Source organism: Meleagris gallopavo, chromosome 5 (assembly GCF_905368555.1).
Source record: "Meleagris gallopavo chromosome 5, MGAL_WU_HG_1.1, whole genome shotgun sequence".
Lineage (NCBI taxonomy): Eukaryota > Metazoa > Chordata > Aves > Galliformes > Phasianidae > Meleagris > Meleagris gallopavo.
Window position 1 is genome coordinate 22400745 of NC_139408.1, and position 24852 is coordinate 22425596.

Consider the following 24852-nt stretch of genomic DNA (forward strand, 5'->3'; position numbering starts at 1 on the left):
ATAGCGTTGAATGTTTTATTTGCAAACTGTTTTATATGTCCAAATGGCATTCTGAGTATAATTTCCTCATTCACTTAAAAGTATTTAACAGGTGACTAACATCTTCAAATCCGTAGTGAGAGGTATAAAGTTCTGACGTTAGTAGCCACAAACTGGCAGATGAAGAAAAATGTCTCTGCACCATTTATCTTAAAGTAGTCCACACTGAAAGCTTTCCTTCAATTTTAATATATCTGGTATGCATGGTAGCATTGGCATTTGGAGGTAATATATGGTAATAGCTCAGATTTGAGGTGTCATTTTCATGCTTTTGGTAAAGATCTGAATGGATCAATATGAAACAACTAAAAAGCTTTTGCTTCCGCTGTTGGCAGGAACATAAGGAAATAGGCAGAACTTAATTCACATGATAGAATAGAGAGGTAGAGGGTAATCTAATAGTCTAGAAAGAAGCCTTCTGCAACTAACATGCTTGTTTAGATACAGTGTTGGCTGTCTAGAATGAAGAGATGAGAAACGGTGAAAATGGTCCAGTAAAATACACACAACTCTTCCTCACCAGGAAATGAATGTAGGAGGTACAGGGAAGAGCTGAATGCAATATTTATTTATTTTCACTTCTTGCAGCTCAGTAAAACGTAGTAAAACAAGGATCCATATGATTCACTGAGATGTCTAATATGAATCTTCTTAAACAAAAAGATTCCATTGTTAGGAATCTGGTTTTGACGAGCAGCTGGAATTCCCCAAATTAGAGGAGAAGTAATTCTACAGTTGATGGAGAAAGTTTGACAAAATAAGATCTAGTAAGTACATACTTGCTGGTAATACTCTTATCCTTTGATTTCTTAGCAGTAGAAGATAGAAAGTTGTTTATTGGAATGATATCGAAGAAGTGCAATGAGAATGATATCCGAGTGATGTTCTCCCCCTTTGGGCAGATTGAAGAATGCAGGATATTACGGGGCCCAGATGGGCTGAGCCGAGGTAAGCAGGAACCTTTCTGGCTGTTCTCTGCTGGGTGCTGCTTTTTGCACCTCAGGGTGGCATTTCAGTTATTCCTGTGATTTTTCCAATAGGCATTTTCATTTCTTTATTTGTTCTAGAAATGTGTATATAGTGATGACTTGGTTCCTTTTTGTGTTCTTTCTCCAGGTTGTGCATTTGTGACTTTTACAACAAGAGCCATGGCGCAAACTGCAATCAAAGCAATGCACCAAGCGCAAACCATGGAGGTAAGAGAAGTTAGTGGATGTCAAGAGATGATGCAATTTGTCAGGCAGTCACTGTGGAGTTTGGGGAACTAGAGAGTGGAGAGAAGATAAGTATATAAATACTACTCCTGAGCTGTTGTGTTTGCTCTGCTTGTACTATTAGGATTCAAGATAGAAACCTCATCTGCAGAGAAAATACGGAAATACAAAGTAGAATAAAAAACAAATGAGATTTTGAACCTTTAATTAAATGCATTGTTTGATTATGTGTGTTTGGGGAGGGTATCAGAAATGTTTCCAATGGCTGGTCTTAATGCAGTAGTTTTGTGATGGTAAGTATGTAATTGTTTCAATTGCTATTTGCAGGGTTGCTCTTCTCCCATTGTGGTAAAATTTGCAGACACGCAGAAGGACAAAGAGCAGAAACGAATTGCTCAGCAACTCCAGCAACAAATGCAACAGATCAGTGCTGCCTCTGTATGGGGAAACCTGGCTGGTCTCAACACGCTTGGACCGCAATACTTAGCAGTGAGTTTCTGACCTGGTTTCTTTTCATCTCTTCATAGCTTGGTGTCCGATTGTCTTTTGGTGTTTGATGGTTTCTGAAGGCTCCTTATAGACAGGAGTAGGGCTGTTATCTTCCATTTGGTGGATGAGGAATCTGAATTACAAGGAAATTGTCATTTACTAAAAGCTAGTCAGGAGGTGTTTAAGTGCGTATTTCAGCCCCAGTTTCTGAAGTAGTAAGCACTGAAACTTTTTCCTATTATGTGTAAAATAACTTTGTGTAGGGAAGGTTTTCCTCATATGTTATGGGCTCTTTATCCATCTAAATACCCTTTCATGTCTTTTGTGACATAATGATAATATAATTCTTGTATTCTTCCATTGTTCCTCATCCAGTATTTATTTCTCTCATCGTCTTCGGTGAAACATAGAATAGTGCTTGGTGCTGTGCAAATAGAAAAGCTGATCAGGTGAAAGCATCAAGCAGCTCACAGTGCACAATAAAAAAAACAAACCCACCAGTAAATAGAGAGAATCTGCTCTCTTGCAACAGTGATACAACAGAGTGCAGTGTGCTGTTTGTTTTCATAAACTGATGTGCTCTAGGTTGTTAGAGTAGTTATGAGAACTGTTTTCATGCAATGTTAAAATCTAGGAAGCAGAAAAGGAAAACTTCATTTCATTCTTGGTATGGTGTACTATTGCAGTGGGGGCATTCTCTTACTACTGCTTAAGTTGGTAGATTGGAATTTTTTTAAGCAATACATAGGTAATGGAGAAAGAATAGGAAATCTTCCTAAGTAGCTTCCTAGCTAGGACTTGAAATTTCTTTAACGAGTGCTGTGCTTAAGGAATGTGAAGGAGATGCCCTCTCACATTGGCTCTTTGAGTTTTGGCATGCCATTTGTCCTGTGTGGGTGATGTCACTTGTAAAGTCTGACTTGAAGTAGTATATCCTTGCAGATGGCAATCCTGCCTGAGGTACTTTGAAAAGGAGCTTTTTCTTATAACTGAGTCTCAGTACTGATTTGTCTTTGTGCATTAGACAGAAACTTCACCTTGGCTAGTATATTGACTGTGCTGAGTGTGAAAAGCGTTGTGCTATTGCTTTGTCTGTGATGTAGTGCATGGGCAACACTGATTTTCACCATGGTGGTGTTCTGGCTGTGCTTTATAAGAGGAATTTTTGGTGTGCTTTGCTGTGATGCGGTGTGTGAGCAGTGGGAATTCCCTTTGTGACGGCACTCTGGCTGTGGTGTGATGCAGTTTCTCCCAGAAGCGGAGCCAGCCCTCACTCTCACTCTTGTTTTGTTTTTTGGTGTAATGTCTAGCTTTATTTGCAGCTCCTTCAGCAAACAGCAGCAGCCTCATCTGGGAACCTGAACACGTTGAGCAGCCTCCACCCAATGGGAGGTGAGTTTTTTCACCAGAAGATAAATTTGGTATCAAAGAAAAGAGGGGAGGGGGGTAGACAAAGTAGCCAGAAGGCTGTAGACATATTGGATTGTAGTAAGTAGTAATGAGTTTACTGATCGTGTGGAATAATAGGAATCCTCTTCCTATAAGTGTGGAAGTTGCCTCTTAATCTTAGTCAATCATTGTCCTGAAGGTAAGTTGTGGTATGCTGTTTACCTCTCTTACCTCTGGCATTTGAAATTATAATCTCTTATGGATACAAAAAAAAAAATTGTATTCATTTTCATCAAAACAGATGCATATTTTGAAATAAGCACTACTGCGTGTGTTTCAGTTACAATGAATTTTTTAGGTCTCCTGTTTTAAATTCTTTGTTTTTAATTACTTCAGAGTTGCAAATGCAGCATTGATAGTACTTTTAAAGCAGTCCTTCATTCTGTTTATTTTCTGCGTTTGAGTTAGTTGATTACAATATTTTCATGATGGAGAAATATCAACTTAATAGATATGAACCAGATTCCTAGCTGTAGACTACTGATCAAAATTTTCACAAAGTACAGATGTATGTTTTATAAGCGAGCATACTTGAAGTAGCTTTAACTTTTTCTTCTAGAGCTATGGAGATATTCTTAAAGTTTCTGCTATTGGGCAGCAAATTAATTTTCCCTTTTCACCCTCATCAGGTTGGGAATAATAAGACCACTGTTAGTAACTCCATTTACCACATTCTCTAAATGCTTTTGCTAGTTAAAAACAAAAATCAAAAAAAAAAACAAAAAAAAAAAAAAAAAAACCCACAACAACGTAGCTTTGGTTTTGGTACTGAACATTTAAAGCTTTTAAAATTGTTTCTTTGAGTTGTCTGGTGGTTAGCAATAGTCCATGCCCTGCCTGTGCGGACATTGACCATGAGCTATTAAGAAAGAAATGTCTCTTTGTACATCTGACTTGTGTTGCTACACCCATCAGCTTTGTGATGGTGATGTATACAGATTTTGTTATGAGCATGATGCCAGTTTTTCCTTCTTGCTTATGTATGAAGGCACATAGTAGTAAAGGAGAAAAACTAAAAGCAGTTCATGTTTGTTGTTACCACAGGGCTGCTGAGGGGGGCCTAGCTAAATGAAACTGCATGTGGAGTTTTCAGGGTAATTCTGTCTTCACCATATAAAAAAACACCTTAAAAATTGAGAACCTAGGCATATAAGTAGCGTGTTGCATGGTGTTTTGAATTTTCCAAGGCTGTTGTTCTACACAGGGAGAATTTCATTTTATTTTCAAAGCTCCATTAATATCTCAATTGCATTTCTTGACATTGATAGAAAAATTAGCAGGTAATTAGATTCCAGTCTGCATTGGGCTTCATAGACAAAATTTAATCTTGACCCTATTGGAAAGCAGAAGGAAAAACAATGTAATGGCAAGAGAAACAGGTGCAGCGTGTACATGCCAAACTGCTTCAGAAAGGAAGCAAGCTGCTCTGTTCTTCACTAGCTGTAGCACTTGCAATTTTAACCCTCTGTAGCACGGTAACAATGACAACAAAACTTAGGTTTTAACTTAATATTTTTGTTAGAATTGCATTGTAGAGAATATAAACAAAGTCAGGATCCTCTTGTTTTGAGCACTAGATAGAATTAAAGATACGGACCCAGTCAGAAAGTTAAAACAATTTGAGGTTTAAAAAATAAAAAAGCTAAAGGTAGTATAAGCCACTAAGAAGATGAACAGTTTATTCTGCATTGCCATTCACATCCTTATGTTGTCTGTTTGCATCCTTATTTGTAAAGCCGAGATTTTGATGCATGTGTTTTGTCACCAAGTACTTACGAAGTATCTGAAAGACAAGGAACCACATCGACAAAATCATGTGAAAAGAGGAGAAATCTGTTAAGATAAACAAATGTGGAGATGTGAAGGGGAAGAGGAAGAAATGGAAGAATTGAACTAGCTAACTGAAGGATGGTTGAAATACAGGAATCTTTAGAACAGAATAAGTATGAATGATAATACAGTGACAAGGAGTGAGGGCAAATTAGTGTCAATACTGACTGAATGGTTTAATTCATAAATTATAACTCAAAGTGAAGGTGAGTCAGATATGTAAATGACTGATAAAAGTTCATCAACACCTCTTCCTCTCACTTGAGTATTCCTGGCTTATTACCCACAACGTGCTTAATGTTTTCTATTTTCTTTACCACTTTTGTTTGACCAGCTGATTAATCTGTGCACATAGTGGTTGATCTCGTGGTTAGGAGTTGCCAGTTAACCTTGTTTCACAGTTGACTGTTGCTTCTTGGCTGCCAAGGAGGCCAGACAAAACAAGCTGATGTTCAGCTGATGACAGGTTAAAGGTATGACATTGGCCACTGTGTTATATAGATCTTCTTAGAAGAATTCTGCAGTTGTTACTGTTCCCATGTAAAGAGAGCAGAGGGATATAAGATGAGAAGAGGTAATTAGCCTGATGTCTAGACAAGTTCTCTGGCTTGCAGATCAACTCCATCAAACCCTGGCTTAACTTTCCATAGCAATTAAAATCTCTATGCTTTTGTGACTGGATGTCACACTGCTTGAAAATGCCCGTGCTCTGGAATCTGCATCTGAGATCATGGTCTTTTAAAGAGAATCATCATTATGTGTGAAATATGTTCCTTTTTAGTTCTAACAAAGAATCACGAGGTTGAATAGATCAGTAGTACTGAAGTCTGATGTTCTTAAGCTCCTTCCCATTACTGCCTACCCTATTATGAGGTGCTGAGGCTGATGGATCTTAGGCTTGGGTGATGGTGGCTATTGTAGGAGAAACTGTACATTCTTCAATGTGTTGCAGGACTGAATGCGATGCAGTTACAGAACCTAGCTGCATTAGCAGCTGCAGCCAGTGCAGCTCAGAATACACCAAGTGGCACCGCTGCACTCACCTCCTCCAGCAGTCCCCTGAGTGTGCTCACCAGCTCAGGTAAGAGACTGCCTATGCCATAGTGGGTTATGACATGGGTTGCCTTGGGGAGTCATTTCAGGATTGATGTAATCTATTTTGTCTATCTCTGTCACTGTTGTGTTGATAGAGACCTTTAACTGATGTCTTTAATGTCTTCAATAGATAGGAGTTCTACCTGCAGATTCACTGCTATTTGCTTAGGATAGATATATCTTTGCCACTAGCAAAGGCTTTTTTTTTTTTTTCTTTACCTGCTGGGTTTCTTCCAAATGGCCAGTTTAATGTAAAAAAAAAAAAAAAAAAAAAAAAAAAAGCTTTTAAATGGTCACGAAGCAGAAAGGTAAGTGACCTCTTTCCAGTCATTTTACTATAGTCTCATATTTAGTATAGCTGTGAATTTAGGCAGATATTGCAGCAAATGTGCCCTGTTCTTGCAGACATGGTTATAGAAGATGCTTTAAACATGAAGTAATGCACTAGAAATGTCCACTTTATTTTTCTTTGGCATTGGTGAAGAAAATACTACAACTGCCTCAATAGAAGCAGAATACACAGATCTCTAGTAACATGGAGGGGTATTCTGAACTGCCCCAGGTGACTTTTTGTATTGTACAGCAGTGCCAAAAAACTAGCCTAAGAGATATATGAGAGATTATAAGAAACAGCTGTTTAGAAAACCATACGTCACTTGATCAGGAGTTAAACTGTGGGTGCTTTGCAGTTTTCTACCTACAGAAATTCCTGAGAGAGAGAACTCAGCTCAGAGTATTCTGTTGTTGCAGTTTTACAAAGTAAAAACTTTGTGGTCTGAAGGCCTTCAAGGTAAAACCTCAACATTTATCTTGACTACCAGTTATAGTATCCTATTCTATAATATTTCAAAACAAACTAAATTCCTACAGAGCTGAGGCTATAGAAGAACTACATTTACAGTCCATTACTACTGCTTTGACATTGAGAAAGAATGGAAGTAGATGTGACTGAGAATTTCTACCGTATTTCTTCGTGCAGTGGCAGAGCAGGAATTGAGGTTAATTGGTGCTTAGATCTAATCTTTTGTTTTTGCTTTGTCATCTACTAACTGGAGCTGGCTTTTTCTATCTGTTGAGGTGGGGAACAGGACTGACAAGTTGTGAAATTAAAATTTTGTACGTGTTAGAAGAAGCAGAACCAGCTTCTTAGAAGTGTAAAGCAAAAAGAACAAGAACAGTGGACACAATAGCAGAAAATTCTGACTGGCTGTAAAAGGGGAAAAAAAAAACTTGTGGTGAAAGTGATTAAGCACAGGAATCAGGTGCCAGAGGGGCTGTGGAATCTCCATCATTTTAGAGATTCAGAATTCTGATGAAAACAGCTGTGAATAGATCTCTCTAACTCAGAGACCAGACCAGCTTTGGGCTGAGTTGGACTATATAATCCATGAAGTTCCCTTCCAACTGAAATTATGCTATGATTCTATGACTCTTGGAGACTGCTTACTCCTCTATGTATTTTAGCTGTCTCACAGCTCTCTCCTGATGCCATTTCCTGAGGCTGAGTGTGAGGAACAGCAGTCTGATTTCAATCACCAGCTGCCCTAGGCTTGAACAAGTTTCTGATGGCCAATCACATTCTTAAATTATTGTACATTTACAATCAAGTAATCATAGAGTGTCATCTGAATTAATATTCTATACAGATAGATTAGTTTATTCTTCACAAGCTTCTAACATGCAACAGTCAGTAAGCTCTTAAAACAGAATTTCAAGTATAATTTAAGAGTACAGGTTATCTTTCTTCAAAAAAAAAAAAATCTAAAAATAATTCCGGAGGGTATAATGGTCTATATGTAGTCACTTACCAATTAAAATCAGTTTAAGGGTTTTTCCTCGTACACTTTGCATTTAAAACTGTACTTAAATGGAAAAGAAAGCCTTGATGTGCATATATACAGCATTCAGTCTCATGATATTTCTCATAATTGCAGAGCATGCTAGCTCTTCACTCTGAACTATTGTCGCTTTTAAAACCAAACTTGGAATTGTCTTTTGATTAATACTTACATGTATATGCACACTGTATTTTCATAGAGCACTGTTAGACTCAGCATTCAGAGCATCCTTTCTGGACTATGCCTAGACCTTAAAAACTCTAAATATAGCTGTTCAGTGCCATGTGTTAGTAAATGTCTTCTTTGTCTGTGTGGAACATATGGCAACATCTACTGTGATAACCTCTTAAACCTAACTACAGATGAGATGACTACCAGCTTGACTCCTGTCCATCTGTCATCCAAATGTCCACCTAATGCTTATTTGGCTATCTTTCCTGGATTGTCTTCAGATTGCATAAGTGGTGGAAAAATCCAGACAGCAATTATGAGGTTTTCTTTTGGTTTTCTTTTATCTGCACTGATACCTTTTGTGTGTTGGAGAAGTTGGAAGTCTACATGGTGCCATATCTTGACTAAACGTAGGTTCTGTGTCACTGTGGTTGAACTCAGAAGTATTAAGAATTCTTGTTATGCGTTCAACTTTGCAATAAAGCAGCTTCCAAAGCTAGCCTTTGAAACTGAATGTACTACTGCTGCATCCACCTATGGGTAGTCCATATTAAAGAGGCTGAAGCCTTAGATTAAAAACTGCTGGTTTGTGAAAAGTGTGCTAGATGACTGAACTGGAACAGACTTCCTCTCTTCTGGAAAGCATCAGGAAAATCCCTCAGTTTACACTCTGTAAGCTGGTTGTCCAAATTTTGTTATCTTTGCTAGCTATTCTTTACTACCTGTTAAAACTTGCTGAAAAGCCCTCAGTCCTTTCAGTTAGGAAGCTTATAGTTAGCTGTTTTAGCTAGGTGTAATTCAATACATTAATGCAAGAATATTTAACTTCAGTAGCAAGCAAGAAGAAAGAAATGCAACAAGAGGAAGAAAAAAAATGTTAAAAATTAGGAATGGACTAAAGCACATATATAAACTTACATTGCTTTTCCATCCCTATTACTGTGGACTATTTTTCCATCTAACATAATATATGAAAACTAGAAAAACAGAAGAAGAGAGGATGAGTAGAGATGGAATTCCTTTCCTATTCAGTGCAACTAGAGAGTCTGTAAAAAAAAAAAAAAAAAAAAAAGAGGTCTGGTGTTGGAGGAGTATATGATAGAAGCCTAACAAATACATAGGTGGCATGAAATAGATGAATAGGGAAATGAATAAAGAGACTGGTCACTAGATGTTCTAAGGCAAGAACTGCAGGATATCAGGTGAAGTTTTGAGCTTCTTAAATGCTTAAATGACAGAACTCAGTGCCTTAGAACACAATAGTGTAAAAAAAAAAAAAAAAAAAAGTGTTCAAAATGCAATGTAATTAATGAATGAAAATCATAACTTAAATACAAAGACATTGCCCTCAGCTGAACAGGTCTTAATGCTGCAGATTGCTGGAACTGTGCTGAGGAAATATTGTTTTGTAATTGCTTTATATTTGCTTTATTATTCTTTAATATGCCTTTAGTCACCATTACAACCGGAGTGCTGACTCACTACAGCAATTCTTGTATATACCTGATAAAGAAAATACGTTGTATTTTCTTGTTCTTATTTTCAGCAATGTTCACGTCTTAAAGCCTTTCTTGTTTGCATAAGCAGATGTTTGTTAAGCCAACTAAACTAAAAATAAATGCGTTCATCTTTTTGCAGTGGTTTAGATGAATGTGTTTAAAATCACAACCTTTTTAAAGTTGTAAAGGATCCATTCTGTCTTTTACGTTGCTCTCAAGCCTTGGCTTCATTCTTTCTTTCCCATATCACCACTTTTTTATTTCTCTCGAAATGGTGTGCTCATCTGTCTGCTTGAATATGAAGTGTCTGCTTGAATTATGGAGATTAGCAATGAAGTGCTGCAAAAAACAAGTGATACTCTAAAATCAAGGCAGCTGTATTATTTGTACATTGGCTTTTATTCAGCTAGCTGTGCTGTTTTTCTACTGACTTGAAAATTGCTGTAACCTTGTAATACTGTAACTTGAGAATTTTTTACAGCATTTAAAATGTTACTGATAATAAGATGAAAAGTATCTCCTTTTATTTGGAGTAAGCATCTTGAAATATTGTTTGGGACATTTCGATTTCTGATACTAAGAATGCTTGTCTAAAAGTTCTCCCTTCTCCACTCTGCAAGCTTGTCCCTTCCTCTGTCAGTACAAAAACTCAACTGCATACAGAGTGCAGCTCCCTGGGTTCTTTTCAGCTTTTGTTAGGTACCAGAGCACACTTTTGCCCTGTCTTGTTAGATGAGTTTTCTGCATTCTGTTTAGTTACCACATTCCATGTTCCATGCCAGCAGAGACGTGGTGCTACCTATATAAAATGATGAATATGAAATGTAAGTAAATCCACTTGAAAGATGTGAACAATCCTTTTCAAAGTTTTAATGGATACAGCACAGTGAGAGTTACAAAAATGAGAAGGAAAGTGAAAATGCCTGAATTTCAGTTCTTCTGTTACCTACTTGATGTGACGTAAATTCCTCTTGGAAGACTACAGGATGTCTCTACAGCACCAGCTTTCAGTTTTAACTCTTACCTGTTGCAGAATGTGGCAGGACATTTCAGCTATCAGTGTGCTTGGGACTGTATCTGTAGACATTACTTGCTGAGGTAAAAATGGTTGAAGGCGTTAGTGGTGCAGTCAGTAGAGGACAGACTGTATTTTAGATTTTTGTTCCAATCCTTTTCTTGGCCATAGTCCGAGCTGCTGCAGTACAATTTTTAATGGAAAATTATTTCATGTCTGGGCATCTGCTGTTCCTGCTTTGGCTGTACTGGAAAACCATATGTTCAATTTGACTGGAGCTTTCTTTGATGTTGCTAATATCTGTGTTTTTGGTCATCTTCACCTTGTGTGGTGTTTCAAGGATTCACGTTAATATGTAGCAAATCTTAGTCACTTCTGGCTGCAGTAATAGGTATTGCTGCTAGTCATTTTGATTGAGATACAAAGTATAGATGTCACTCATAAATTGGTTGAATCTCAAATGTCTTACGTGTCATTAAATTGTTACTGCTGCAGAAAATAGATGTTATAATGGAGAAAGTTTTAAAAACACAAAGTTTTGGTACGAGATCAATCAAGTTTTATGAGTGTTTTTGACAGTCTATTCTGTTGCCTTGGTTTGTTCTGTACTAGCTGTTCCTACAAAAATGATTTAATGGAGAAGCTGAATTATCACAATAAAAAGGTATTTGAAATTTAATTATCTTATTTTAATAGCAGGTTCCTCACCTAGCTCCAGTAGCAGCTCCTCTGTTAATCCCATGGCTTCTCTTGGAGCATTGCAGACACTGGCAGGGGCTACAGCAGGCCTGAATGTTAGCTCTCTAGCAGGTAAGCTGTGTGTTGTGGTGGACTGGGGGAATAGCAGGTTATCATTCCTCAAACTGTGCTAATTTTGTTTTTCTTGCTCCTTGCTTTTTTATAGTAGTGCAGAGTAATGAAAGATATTTGATCCAACTTAATGGCAGTACTCAGTCATCTTTACTTTTTCTTTCTTATACAGGCATGGCAGCTTTAAATGGAGGACTTGGCAGTGGTGGTCTGTCAAATGGGACAGGTAGCACAATGGAAGCTCTCACACAGGCTTATTCTGGAATCCAGCAATACGCTGCTGCTGCATTGCCCACACTCTATAACCAGAGTCTTTTAACACAACAGAGTATTGGTGCAGCAGGAAGTCAAAAAGAAGGTAGGCAGAAAGTTGCAAGCAACTTCAGAGGAGTTTTCAAAAGGGCAAGCCTAGCCCTTGCAGCTACCTTATGTTGCAAAGTTTTAATTTGCTGGCATTGTTTAGAACAATAGTTATTGAATAAACTGAAGGAAAACCCGTGAGGTCTCTCTACTAATGACTTTGTAAAGTTATTTCTATATAGATATTTTCTCCTAGTATTTAATTTGTCTCTTCAGCCTAATATACCATATTGCTAGAGAATCAATTGTGGTGTAGGGTGTTATTTTCTTTGTTTTGTTTTCTAATTTTGGTTTCTTGGTATTTCTAAATGTGAAGTTCTTTGTCTTCCACCTCATTGTGCAGATCCTTAATGCTCGTTTCTTCAGTTTCTCTTCGATTCTCCACTTTGCAATTTCTGAATCAATGTAACGTGGTATAAAAAAAAGAATATAAGAGTAAGCTTTCAGCAGAATGTAGGGTGGTATTTAGAAAATAATCTGTCAAATTATTTGTAATGTTATTTCTTACAGCTTCAATTGAGATTTACCTTGTTTCATTTGGCCAAACGAAACAAGATCAAGCTTATTGTTCGGCTTTCCTTACAATAAGATGTCTGAAGCAGTCTTAGTATAGTGTGGAAATTGCAAGCAAAGATGGTGGAGAAAGAGCTAGAATTATGTAAATGATCAATCCTAGCAAAAGATCAAGTTGACTTACTCTGGAATCAAATACTCTGCAGAAGTGCATACAACAGATTTCATTGTTTTTTCTAGAAGATTCAGCTAGAATGGTCTTTTAACTCTTATTTTTTTTCTATAATGTAGGCTTATGTTATCTCTTCTTTTTCTGAACTTATATTCTTGTTTGAAGGTCCAGAGGGAGCCAATCTGTTTATCTACCATCTCCCCCAGGAGTTTGGGGATCAGGATCTGCTGCAGATGTTTATGCCATTTGGAAATGTTGTCTCTGCCAAGGTTTTCATTGATAAGCAGACCAATCTAAGCAAGTGTTTTGGTACGTTGGGTCTAACTGTTACCTGTAGATGCACGACTTCTTTCTAGTAATCTGTTTTTCCAGTATATAGTCCAGTTTAGCTTTTAGGTCAAGTGATTTTTCCATATCTGTAAACTTAAACTTCAACTCTTCCAACTGTGAACTGAATTTTCCTGATTTTCTTCGTGACTTCTTGTGGTTTCATGCCAAAATGCCTCAAAATATACCATTAGGACCCAAGATAATTGACCATTGGTGTTCACTATGATTAGAATTTGAACAGCTCCTCCTCTCCTTCTTGTTTGCCTTTTCAAGAGCTCTTTACATTGCTGTCTATATTGCTTAATACATTATCATTATGAGTTATTTCTAGTAATACTTTTATTATTTTACTATTATGGCTACCATACATTATAAAAGGTTTGGACTCTTGTGCCCTGTAAATGCTCTGAAGGCCATTTGTAAAGCTTCCTGCTAATTCTGAGATCTTTGCAATTAGAGAGCCATTTCAGCTGTTATTCACTACCTAATTTTGGTTGCATTCTTTAGCCTAGTTTTTCTGCCTATTGTGTATTTAGATTGGAGATGCATTGGGACAGGAATTTTATTTAAAAAAAAAAAAAAAAAAAAAAAGTAAATCAACACATCATGTTTTTGTTGCTATTCAAATAAATTATTTCCTGTTGCCTGCCGATGTCTGCATTGCCACAGGAGCAAAAGACATATCCTCCTTTAGCTTACGTAGCAGAAAACTGCAAATGTGGATTTGAAAGATTCATAGCTTCATTTTCTCCATAAAACAGCAGTGGGAACAATTTTAGCATTTTTGTTGTACTGTAAACTCTCACGCCTGTGATGGTATGAGATGAACTTTTCTCTATGGTTTTCAAAGCATTGTACTAACATAATACCCTGTGGCTTTTTAGTATTTAGTAGTCCAAAGATAAGCTGGTGCCTTCTGAAAGTACAAAAAAAAAGTACGGCGATCATCAGACTGTAAAACGTGCATATGGAGTGATCTGCCCAGGTAGTAATGCCAGCCATTGACTGGTGTTAGAAACAGATTTTTTCAAAACCCTGAGAAAGTTTATTTTGAGGATGTTTTTTCTCTGGAATGTTACACAAAGTGTCAGAAGCTTAAACGTAATACTGGTACAAGTATTACACTACTGTGACAGCCTCTTCACTGACTTAATCCCATAATACCAACGTCATATAATCAGGGAATCGCTCAGGTTGGAAAAGATCTTTAAGATCATCAAGTCCACCATCACCTAACACAGTGAAGTCCACTACTAAATCATGTCCCTAAGCACCATATTCTTCAGTTTTGTCTCTTTACTGAACTTCATGTTTTTTGGGTTTGATTTTCTCCCAGGTGGAAATTTTTAGTAAAAAAAGCATTGATGCTTCTTTTCGTGTTGGAATTCTAGAAAATATTGATTTAAATTTTCTGAGTTTTATATATCTTTTACCCAAAGTTCAGTATATCAGAAAACAATACATTGTCAGAGAGCTCTTAATAAGAGATTTTTATGAATATTCTAAACAGTTATCAGTTCTTGAAAATTGCATTTCGTGAAAGCCTCTGTCACCTTGTGAGCGTGTTTACAGTTGTGAGTAGCTGTTCTGGACAACTTTGGCACGTTGTAACTGCATGTTTCCTTTTTCCTCAGGTTTTGTAAGTTATGACAATCCTGTCTCTGCACAGGCTGCCATTCAGTCAATGAACGGCTTTCAGATTGGCATGAAGCGTCTGAAAGTACAGCTCAAGCGCTCTAAGAATGACAGCAAGCCATACTGAGCGCCCCTCCCCTCCGGGACTGGAGTGAGAAGGATCTTTTGGTAAGTTGGAGAGGAGCGCACTTAGTGATTCGAAGCCCTAAGGCTGTGTTTTTACAGTCCTGGAAGCTGATCCATGCCGTTCTATCTGGCACGTCTTCCCCTGAAGACTCGGCTGCAGCCTCTACTGAGAATCCTGCTTCGAATGAAGGACAAGTTTGTGCTTTTGTTTCCAGTGTTTTACTTTGGAGTTTAGGTGCCATATCGCTGAGGTTTTTTTTTTGTTTGTTTTTTTGTTTTGTTGTTGTTTTTTTTTTCCCTTATTTAAGTTTGCTGTGTTTGTAACCAGTGTGTGTTGAGAAGGACCAATGCCAGCTCCTTAGGGGTGGGGAGGTAGGGCAAAGGGAGCCGCAGAATCTGAAACCACACTGCCTTGGGGTAGAGAAAAGAAGGGGAAGCAAAACTGACACCACACTGCCATGGGGAGAGGAGAAGGGAAAGCAGAAATAACACTGAACAGCTGATGGAAACAAAGATGGGGAAGGAAAACTGAGTTTATCTAAGTTTGGGTGAGCAAAGAACCAACTCCAAGTAGCCTTTGTCATGCCACACCCACTCTTTGATGCTTCCTTAACTGTATGCCATGGTGAGGAATTAATAAATCATCTCTAAAGCAGAAGACAGGCTGGAAGGGTGAACACATTAACGAGCCAAAGGAAAACTGCAGTGGTTTTTTGTTTGCTGTATATGAAATAGTGTGTATGTAGCACTGTGAATGTACACAGCACTTTATAAAATTAGATAATGTCTGCCCAGAAAATTTCACTATTTACCGCTGAATGTTAATGAGATGCAGTGGATTTCACCATTTTTAAGAGAACTTACCCTTTAACTTGGTTTAGAGAGACATTACTTAGAGTCTGGATGAATATGTCTGAGGCTGGAAACAGGAAATTTTCAATCTCTGATAACCTGCAGAATTTTTTCGACAGTTTTTTTTTTTCCTAACAATTCATTACATTCTCCATTTCTATGGAGTAATGTCCTTTTCTCAGAGTATTACTTTGAATTCATTCTGATAAGCGTAATATGTGCTGTTTGTTTCTCTGTTAAAATAACTGTTAAATTGAGATACAAAGCACGGAGTTACCCTGAAACAGCTCTTGAAGCTCCTGCTTTATACGTATAGGATTTGCTTTCTTGGTCTTTCTGTTCCAAAGATAATTACCTATTTAAAAAAAAAATAATAATCTAATTTGTGCGGTGATATAGTCTAGTAGATGGGTATTCTTTATACTGCAGTTTTCCTTTAAGGTGGTGTGTACCAGTGCATAGCAGGGCTAACACACTTCCAAAGCAGAGCATTGAGCCATTCAGTCTTACTCCACGTTTTGGTCCATTATCTTTTATACTGAAGGAAAATTAAACACAACCCTTCAATCAGCACACTTTTTTTTTTTTTTTTTTTTTTTGCATACATGTGAAATTGCTAGTGCATTGCTATAAGGGCCTTATACCCTGGTTTTTAGGGGCTCAAAGGACTTTTGACACTCTGGCCTGAGTTGTTTTAAGAAATCAGATTAGAGTCTTGTGTCATAACCACCAAAACCCACCTGTCAGAAGAGAAAGTTTACAATTTCTGTATATCTTTAACAAAAATTCCATTTACCTCATATTTTCTCCTTGTCCTTATTTCCTTTGTATTTCCAGTTGTTGCTATTTCCCAGGGCATGAACTATCTCTGCAGCTTGGGATTCAGCTTCTAAATAATGAATGTGTAGAGTCAGACATAGGGTTTGGACTTTCTGTTCTGCTCCAGCAGGAGGAGCACTAAACCCATCAAACCATCATGTTCAATCTGTGTGCCCACGGGCAGTGAACTGTTGGGAACCTGTTGCATTCCCATTCTCAAACCTCAGAAGTACAAGGCCTGACCCATAGCAGAAGAGCCCTTTTCATTGTTAAATTGCAAATCAGTTAGTTGATGCCTGTAGATATTGATGGCATATAGGCAAACCTATCAGTATTATTCAAATTATTTTGTGGTGGCAAAGGTTCAAAGGCCAGATTGCCAAATTTCCCAGTTATGCTGGCATGTGGTACCCTTCAATGTTATTATTTGGATCTCTCTAAAAACGTAAACACTTAAGTGAGCCATGTACACTTGAATTCTACACATGGGAAAGTTGTGTCCTGGTTTTCTGAGAAGAGAGTGTTGGAGTGTGAAGGCCTCCAGGGTGATAATGGGATTTTTTATAAATAATATACTTTTAAAAAAAAAAAAAGAAAAAAAAAAAGAAAAAAAATAGTTGGGAGCAGCTGCTCCAGGTGCAACCTGCTGTAACCAAGAATGTTGTTTCTATTTTTATAGAAGTTTTATACCGCTCCAGGGTGGAGAGTATTTATTACCTAAATTATTTCACTGGAAAAAAAAAAAAAAAAAAGGCCAGGATTTTGTAGAATCCTGAATGTGATTGTTTTACACTCATAACAATGTGCACAATTGAAACTACTGAGTGGCCTGTTTGCAGCCCAACGACTGCCAAATGGGAAAGATGAATGCTGTGAACCAGTGGAGGAGAGCACTGTGCTCTGGGGTCTCTACAGTCACTCTTACCTTCTTTGCACCCTACCCCACTGTACTATCTGAGAATTTTGTCTCGTTTTTCTTTTATCTGATGCTCTGGCCTCTTTAGTAGTCATTTCAGCTGCCCAAAATTAGACATTTTAGCTTTCACATCCTACAGCTTGTCCTCAGTGCTGTGACTTACAGATCAAGCTGGGCATCATTGCAGATAGGTGCTTAGGAGATTGACCTTTATACTGTTTGGTCAGTGTCTCCTCCCAGGCATAACCACCTTAGACAGGTAACTTGGGCTAGTTCTTGTGCCTTACTGGCATAACTACATTGTAAGTATTGCCAAAAAGGAAAAAAAAAAAAATAATAATAAAACAAAACAAAAAAACTATGCAGGTTAAATTCTAAAATATGTGATCTTCAGTTGGTTTGGATGAATGTAGTTCTGCTTTCTTCAGTAGAGCTGCATCAATTTTCACCAGCTGAAGATGTTGCCCTTTTTCTGTATATGTTTGAGATTTCCCTTTTTTGGTGTATCAGTGTATATGTTGCCAAAGTTAATAAATGTATCGAGTTTGTGACTTTAGCAGATTTTTCTTCTGATAACAGAACTGGTCAGATAAAGTTAACATTCCTGTGTCTTTCTGGTTGCTGCTGCTCAATCTAGAGACTTAGGTTCTTGCCTTCCAGTTCTAAGTCAGTTTTCTTCCTTGCTGTCTGTCAGGAAGGAAAGTCTAGGACTGCTGGGAAGGAAGCTCGGGGCTTATTTTATTTTATCTTATTTTTAATTCCTGTCACGCTCTTATTCAAGCACAAAACAGATCAGTCAGCTCTTAGGACCTGATGGGGGCAAACTGCCCAAAACAAAGAATTAGATTCCGATTAGTATCTGTTTTGAAAGGATATATCAAAATACTTTAGAAATAAGGAAATTATCTGCAGAACAACAATTTAGTAATAGTAATTTAAAAAGCATGCTTGTATAAGCCAGGGACAGTGAGATTGGAAGGAATGTTAAAAAGGCATAAGAAATAGCAGTAGCAAAATCATTTGGGGGCAAACTTGACTCTTCATATTATAATATGGGAAACTATCATCAGATGTTTCTTGATAATAATCTGTTCTTGTGTCAAACACTTTACTCCTGGGCAGCTCAGTAAGGATCAGATGAGTTCAAATAAGCTCTAGAGGGATTGGCTTAATTAGCCATACAGGCAAAATTTTCTTTTAACTCAAGCCAAAGAATCTGAAAGTTTTTAAAACAAAGCCTCATGAGACTTCTCATGAAATAGAATTACACATTACCTGTGTTACCAGAAAATACTTAAGTACTTTGTAGGAGCAAGATGGAAATGTGTCTACTTCATACATTTGTCTCAGAATACATTTGATTTTACTAGATATACTGTAATAATATGAAAGTATTATGAATAATTTAAGTCTTAGTCTGACGCTACTTAGTATCTAGTACCATTGCAAATGAGCTCATAGATTCTTCTGTCTCATAGATAACCAACAGTCCAAAATTAGAAACCTCCCTATAAATTATTCTTTTCCCTTCTTGCACTGTTAGAAAATGCCTTTGATACATAGTCCTTAAATTTGAAATCTAAGCAGAAGAGAATTTGAACTTCTCAAAAGTATGAGACAATGACAGTGAATTTCTTTTTATATTTCAATGATGAAATAGACTCTACAGCTAGTAAAGTATTTTCTGGAAAATAGGGGCCTCAGAAAATTTCTGACCAGCACATAAATGAATAAAGGAAAAAGCTTTAAATCTGAATAACAAGTAACACATTGTGATAGTTTTTGCTTGCCTCATACAGTCAGGTGAAGTGTTTCTTGTTAATAGTTGTGAGGTAGGGAAGGGCAACTGGGCAGAATCCATCAAGTTATGAAGTTGTTTCTAAGTGTTTTATTTGGAAGCATCTTAAAAACAAACGAAAACTTGAATGAAACAAGCTGCAAATGGGAGTGCTGCTATGAACAAGCAAAATGCTTTGAAAGGTTTTTTTTGTAGACATTTAAACATAAGGGTGTTATACATCCCTGAGCATACTTACTACAAAGTATAAGCTACAGAATGCAGAATAGTTGCATTACACTATCATAGTCATGAGAATAAAACAAGGACAAGCTGAAATAATTTTCTCCAAATAATTGAGTTCTCATTCAGTTTCTCATGGCTCCTTCCTAATGGCTTTATTGGAATTTAGTGACTTGAGTGGTAATTCTAAGTGAAATATTTGAAAAATGTATTCAAAAAGCTTAAACAAATCACACTCTCAATTCTGAATGGTGCATGCTAGATGCCACTTGATTTCATGCCTTGTATTCTGTCTCATGCCTCAGATCATGAGAAGTTTGTGGTTAGAACCTCGCAGCTAGAGCATTTCTAGAACTGTGGAAATAATTGCAAGAGTTGCATTGTACTCTGCTGGAGTTTGTTTCAGCTCCATGCTAAGTCCTTTCTCTAAACTGGAAAGTATGAAGAGCAAAGTTATCTCAGCATTTTTTTTAAGTAGTCTCACAGTTTTAATGGACAACGTACTGCCTTTTGCTTTGGAGCTAAAATACAATCCTTTGTGTTTGTGAACATATTATGAATGCTGTAATATAATATGAAAGTCTCATCCTGCACTAGTCTATAACCTCCAGCTTTGAGAGGTGCTGAGAAAATAAGGCAGCATACAGGAAGTAAAACGGAGTTCAGGAGAGTTGAGAAGAGAAAAGCCTTGTTTCCTCTCTCCTCTGCTTTCCGCACTCTTCCCAAAATGTTTCTTCTCTTTTGCAGTTCCAGAGGTTGAGGGGAGGAAACAAAGGTGTATCAAAATTTAAGAATTAACATATTTATAAACCTTATGAATGGTTCAGGAAACATATTTTTCTATTCATCAAACTGGCAACAGTGACTGTAGAGCTACTCAGAGCCCAGAATCCCCTCCTTGCAAAGCCAGGGAGCTGGGGGCTGTTTACATATAAAGGCTGGGAAAGGAAAATCCCTGTGCAGGTCTAATGGTATGGAAAGTGCTCAGCTAGGACAAGTCTTAACTAGCAGTCAAGTCTTAAGGAATTCTTCTCTAATGTGTAGGGTTTTGGTTCCATTTACTTGTCTTGTATAATCTTTTTATTTTCCTGTTCCAAACTACCTAACTCCACAGTTTCATGGGCTACTAGGGAATGAGAAGGGGCTATGGTTAGGATGCTAAAAAAGTCTCAGCTGTCAAACCACCTGCGAATCCCATTGAGTCCTTTGTCTTGTCTCTCACAGTCTCAATCTCTGTGGTTGCCTGTGAGCACTGGAGCCCTATGTTTTTTGAATCGGTCTCCTGAGGAGAGAGCTTGCTCTGTTCTTCTCTTAAACAGAGCTAGTGGAAACCCTGGACAATGGGACAGGGTGAACACAGTAGTCAATGTAGCAGTAGGCCATGGTGTACTCCACAGAGTGGATGCTGAGGGAAATCGAGGCCTCTGTTTCCATTTAGTTTCTGGCAGTTTGATGTTTACTTGGTGTCCTTCATGTACTTTGACTTTTACTTGTCCATCGTTGGCATGTGCTGCCCTTCCCTGTCAACTCCCTTCCCCAGGAGGTCTCATTGTACAGTGCCCATTCTTGTTCTCTCTCTCCTTGTTTGGATGTACTGCTCTGTGTAACTCAGTGGGTCTCCCTCTTTCTGGTTTGTTTTTTTTCTAGATTCCTGCCGTTTGTTCATCGTTGTGCCTAAAGCATGTCGATGTGGCGTTCAAGTACATCGTCCAAATCCTTGTCTCTTCAGCTTCTCTGATGCTTGAACTCTCACCTTTGACCTTGTGTTGACCTTTGATGCTGATGTGTATTTTTATTATGTTTGTTTCTTTCTTTGTTTTTTTTTTTTTTTTTGTGCTGCCAAATTGGTTTTGCTAGAAAGACTGCTGAAGGGGGAATATTTAAACTTGCATTTGAATATAAAAGAATTTCTATTTTTCTAGACCTTCGTAAGATAACCACTTGATTTTGTGAATCTGATTCTTTGTAATTGTCTTCAGAGCAGCCTTGCTAGCATACCTTGTGGAGTGTTTGTATTTCTGTGAACATACAGCCAATCACTTTCTAGGCTTAGTTTTTCTGTGTGCTTAGTTTTAAAAACACAGTTTTGAAGAAAAAGTCAATTATGTCGTGTGATTCGATTTTTGAGGAGACTTCCTAGTCACATTTTGCTGATCTGGTTTCTGTGCTTGAGGAGACAGCATGTGTTTTTGAGTTCGAACTTGTGACTTGAGTGGCATCAGCAGAAAACACTTGAATTACATTTTCTTCCGATTGTAGCTACATTTTTGCCCTTGCATTCATTGATTATTTTTTTTATTTTATTTTTCCCCTGCTTCCATGTGTGATTATCAGTCTGCAGTGAAAATTTGATCAAAGTTGATGTTGTATTTTGTTAAGCCCCAGCATGCCTGTTTTTTTTTTTTTTTGTAACTACAATCTCCTCAGCAAAATGTGATGTTTTTGTTTTATTCTTTCAAACTGAGATCATGCCCAGAAGTGTTTTGCATGTTTCCTGCTGTTTTCTTCACACCCTCGTATATATCACCTTCACCTCTCTGTTTTCTATAGTTTGTGCAAAAACTGAGCAATTTAATGGGTTTCAAAGGTATCCTTTTAAATTGGTGTTTTTGGTATGAGAAATATCTGATCAGAAGCCACCTGAGGGCATCTACCTGTGCACTTAGACTGTCTGCCTGACAGAACACCTGGACCTTGTTCCATTTCCAGCACTGTCAGAGGCTCTTGGGGGCTGGGCTTCACTATTCCTGTAGTAGGAGTCTTGCTGGAAGGGGATAGCTGGGAAGCAGGAAGATGGGGGAACTTTGTAGTATTTCTGTTTCTAAAGTTCTCTGAAGCTAGGGCTCCTTTGAAACATTCTTTACTAATACTTTATATAATTCAGGGCACATTTTTATGAAGTCTAGCCTCAGCTTAATGCCATCAGTCAGACTCTGGTGGTGGCAGGAACCTGGAAAGATCTAGGGTAGCTCTTGAAAAAAAGTATTTGAAATATTCTAGAGAAAGCATTTGTAAACCTAGTCATACAACTGCTGGCTCTTTTCCCAAGTGACAAGCACAATACGACAGCCTCTGAAGCTGTTACCTGAACAGGGTACCATCCCCAGCTGTCTTCTCAAGGGGCTTAGCTGGGGAATCTCTACGGAGATTTTTTAGTTTTTGTTTAGTTTTTAATTGGGTAATGAGCTGAGCAGTTTTTCTGGCTTGCAGAATGATTGAGAACAGATCACTGCTTTCTGCATGGCAGGCTTCCCCCAACCCTACTTAAGATCTGCACAGGTAGAAAGTGAGAGGTAGCTTCTAGATGAAGGCGTCTGAAGGGTGTTGTGCTGTGATGAAGTTTCAGTCAAAAGGAGCAGAGATCTAGTGTAGATATCTCAACAGTATAGAATGACATGACATGAAATCCCAGGAGAAAGGAGTTTACTAATTATGTTTGATTGGATAGAAATCATACTTTTGTCGAGTGTTTGGGATAATGAAAATGCAGTGAAGATTCCATCCCAATCCTGAGTTGGCTGAGGATACTATACCATTGATATACTAGTTAGATCTGCGTAGACAGTCTTTAAGCAGTTGAAGAGACAGAACATTTTTGAGATTTGGTACATATACCTGGGAATGAAGTGTGAGGCTGGATGAGAAAAGGATAGAGACTTGTTTATTTTGAAGGTAGGGTTGTGGGCTGGCTGCTGTTAGTCCCACAGTCTGAATGCACAGGGCTGGGTGTCAGTGGGCACACTGATACCCTGCAGTGTATTGAGTAACTGCCAATACATTTCTGTACACGCGCATTTGGTTCCGTAAGGAACTCTGGGGAAACCTGTGGAAAAATATCTGAAGAAAACCAAAATGCCAAATGTTGGATGTTTCTTTCCTTTCTTATTTCCTTTCCTTCCTTTGGTTGTTTTAATTGTTCTATGGTGGTTTTAATGGATTTGAGATAGTGGAGCAGCAGCTGCCTTTCTGATTTTTGGCTGCTTTTTGTGAATAATTTAAAAAGAAAATTTACATTTTGGAGACAAACCTGTGGGCTTTTTTATTGGTACAAACATTGTATTTAACACTAGGGGTTTTGTACAGTTTTTTGCCTTTTCTACTAGAAAACAATGTAAAGTGATTCACAATGTGACGAGAAAACAAATTGCCACTATGACCAAATGTAGAGTCTGTTCTGCAGTAATGGGATTTAATCAACTCGAAGTCGTGGTTCAGTCATAGAAATGCTTTTCTTTACCTTGTTTGAGCTGTTCCTTTATTTTTCTTGTTTTGATTTGCAAAACAAAATGTCTTTTCGTGTGAAATTGTGTTGTACTCTGTAGAGAATTACGGATTTTACTTCAATGGTTTAAGAAGCAGAGGAGCACATTTCGCTTTTCTGATGGCAGTTTGTGTAGTGGATTTAAAAATGAAAAGATTTGTTACAAGTTTGGATCAAGCGAGTATGTGTTAAAGGAATTTTCCTTTTGTGTGTGTGTTGTTTTTTTTTTTGTTTTTTTTTTTTTTGTCCCGAAGGGCAACTTAAAGCTGTTTTAATTGCACAGACACACCGACAATAAGTCATTTTGTATATGCCAAGTGTGGTACCTTCCTTTGTTTATTTGCTATTAAACTGTTTGAGAAGAGTCCCTGTGTGTTGTGTTTGCGTCTTAAATTTGAGGTTCTTTTTGGATCCAGGTATGGGATGCTGAGGAGAGATGAGAACAGTCTTTCAGTTTCTTACTTGTGAACTACAAAAATTTTCATGATCCAGTGTCACTTGTTCTGGATGCACAGAATTGCTTTCCATGCTGATCAGCTACTTTGAGTGCAATTGAAAATGTTTCTATGGTTATTTAGCTTCCATTTGTGTCATTTCCTGCTCAAGTTCTAAACATCTTGGATAACGCTAATATGTGGTTCACTGAGGAATGAGTTGTAGACATACCCAGCCTCACACCCTGCCCATGCAATATGCTTTCTGGTGTTTGAAGGGCTGATTAATTCCAGCGCAACACTAGACTTGAGCTATATATTAACAGAACGTGTGCATGGTGGTATGTAGGATTGGATAACCACTTCTGGACAAGTCATCTCATTCTACTCCTACGATCCCCGTACCTTCCACTCCCACAGCCACCTTACCCCAGACAAGGCTAAGCTTGCTGAACTTGTCCTGATTCTGCAACATGGAAGTGTCTGCAGCCTTCGTGCTTCTGTCCCTGGAAATACTACTCTGGGAAATCCAAACAGGTTAGAATTTTCATAAAACCTCCTGGAGTTTTATAATACCTCAGGACTTAGTAGCCAGGTTTTATGATAGGCAAAAATTTGTGATAAGCAAAGCCTGCTTTGCTTTTAGAACTAAAGTACAATAATTACTTGAAATGTGTTGCCTAAAGGTTAATATTTGTCATAGGCAGAATATAATTCATTCAGAAACTTGACACTAGTTTGATGTTAGTATTGCCCCTCTCAGAGGAGAAAGTACCACAATGACCATGACTCTGTTATGTTTATACTACTATTACACTACTATTTTTTATAGTGGTTTATACTAGTAGATTATACTAGTATTCTACAGTCCAGTAGCGTATTTCCTTCTGCTGGCTTCCATCTCAGACTGCAAGAACACCCAGGGAAAGCTATATTCCTCTCTCATGTTCTTTTCCTCTGTTAAA

General features: G+C 37.8%; 1 protein-coding gene across 16 annotated transcripts in view; it reads left to right on the top strand.

Annotated features, from left to right (window-relative positions):
* The window catches only part of CELF1 (CUGBP Elav-like family member 1), a 53671-nt gene extending 29854 nt beyond the window's left edge, over window positions 1–23817 (top strand). For 6 of the 16 annotated variants that reach the window (XM_085224637.1, XM_085224646.1, XM_085224649.1 and 3 more), the window contains 9 exons: window positions 853–987; window positions 1156–1235; window positions 1581–1742; window positions 3053–3134; window positions 5974–6102; window positions 11336–11449; window positions 11622–11807; window positions 12660–12803; window positions 14459–23817. In XM_085224637.1, the coding sequence (XP_085080763.1) occupies window positions 853–987; window positions 1156–1235; window positions 1581–1742; window positions 3053–3134; window positions 5974–6102; window positions 11336–11449; window positions 11622–11807; window positions 12660–12803; window positions 14459–14586 (1160 nt within the window). In that variant the 3' untranslated portion in view covers window positions 14587–23817. The remainder of the gene's footprint in view (window positions 1–852; window positions 988–1155; window positions 1236–1580; window positions 1743–3052; window positions 3135–5973; window positions 6103–11335; window positions 11450–11621; window positions 11808–12659; window positions 12804–14458) is intronic. The other 10 variants (XM_085224639.1, XM_085224651.1, XM_085224641.1 and 7 more) reach the window with 8 other exon arrangements.
* The last annotated feature ends 1035 nt before the right edge of the window (window positions 23818–24852 follow it).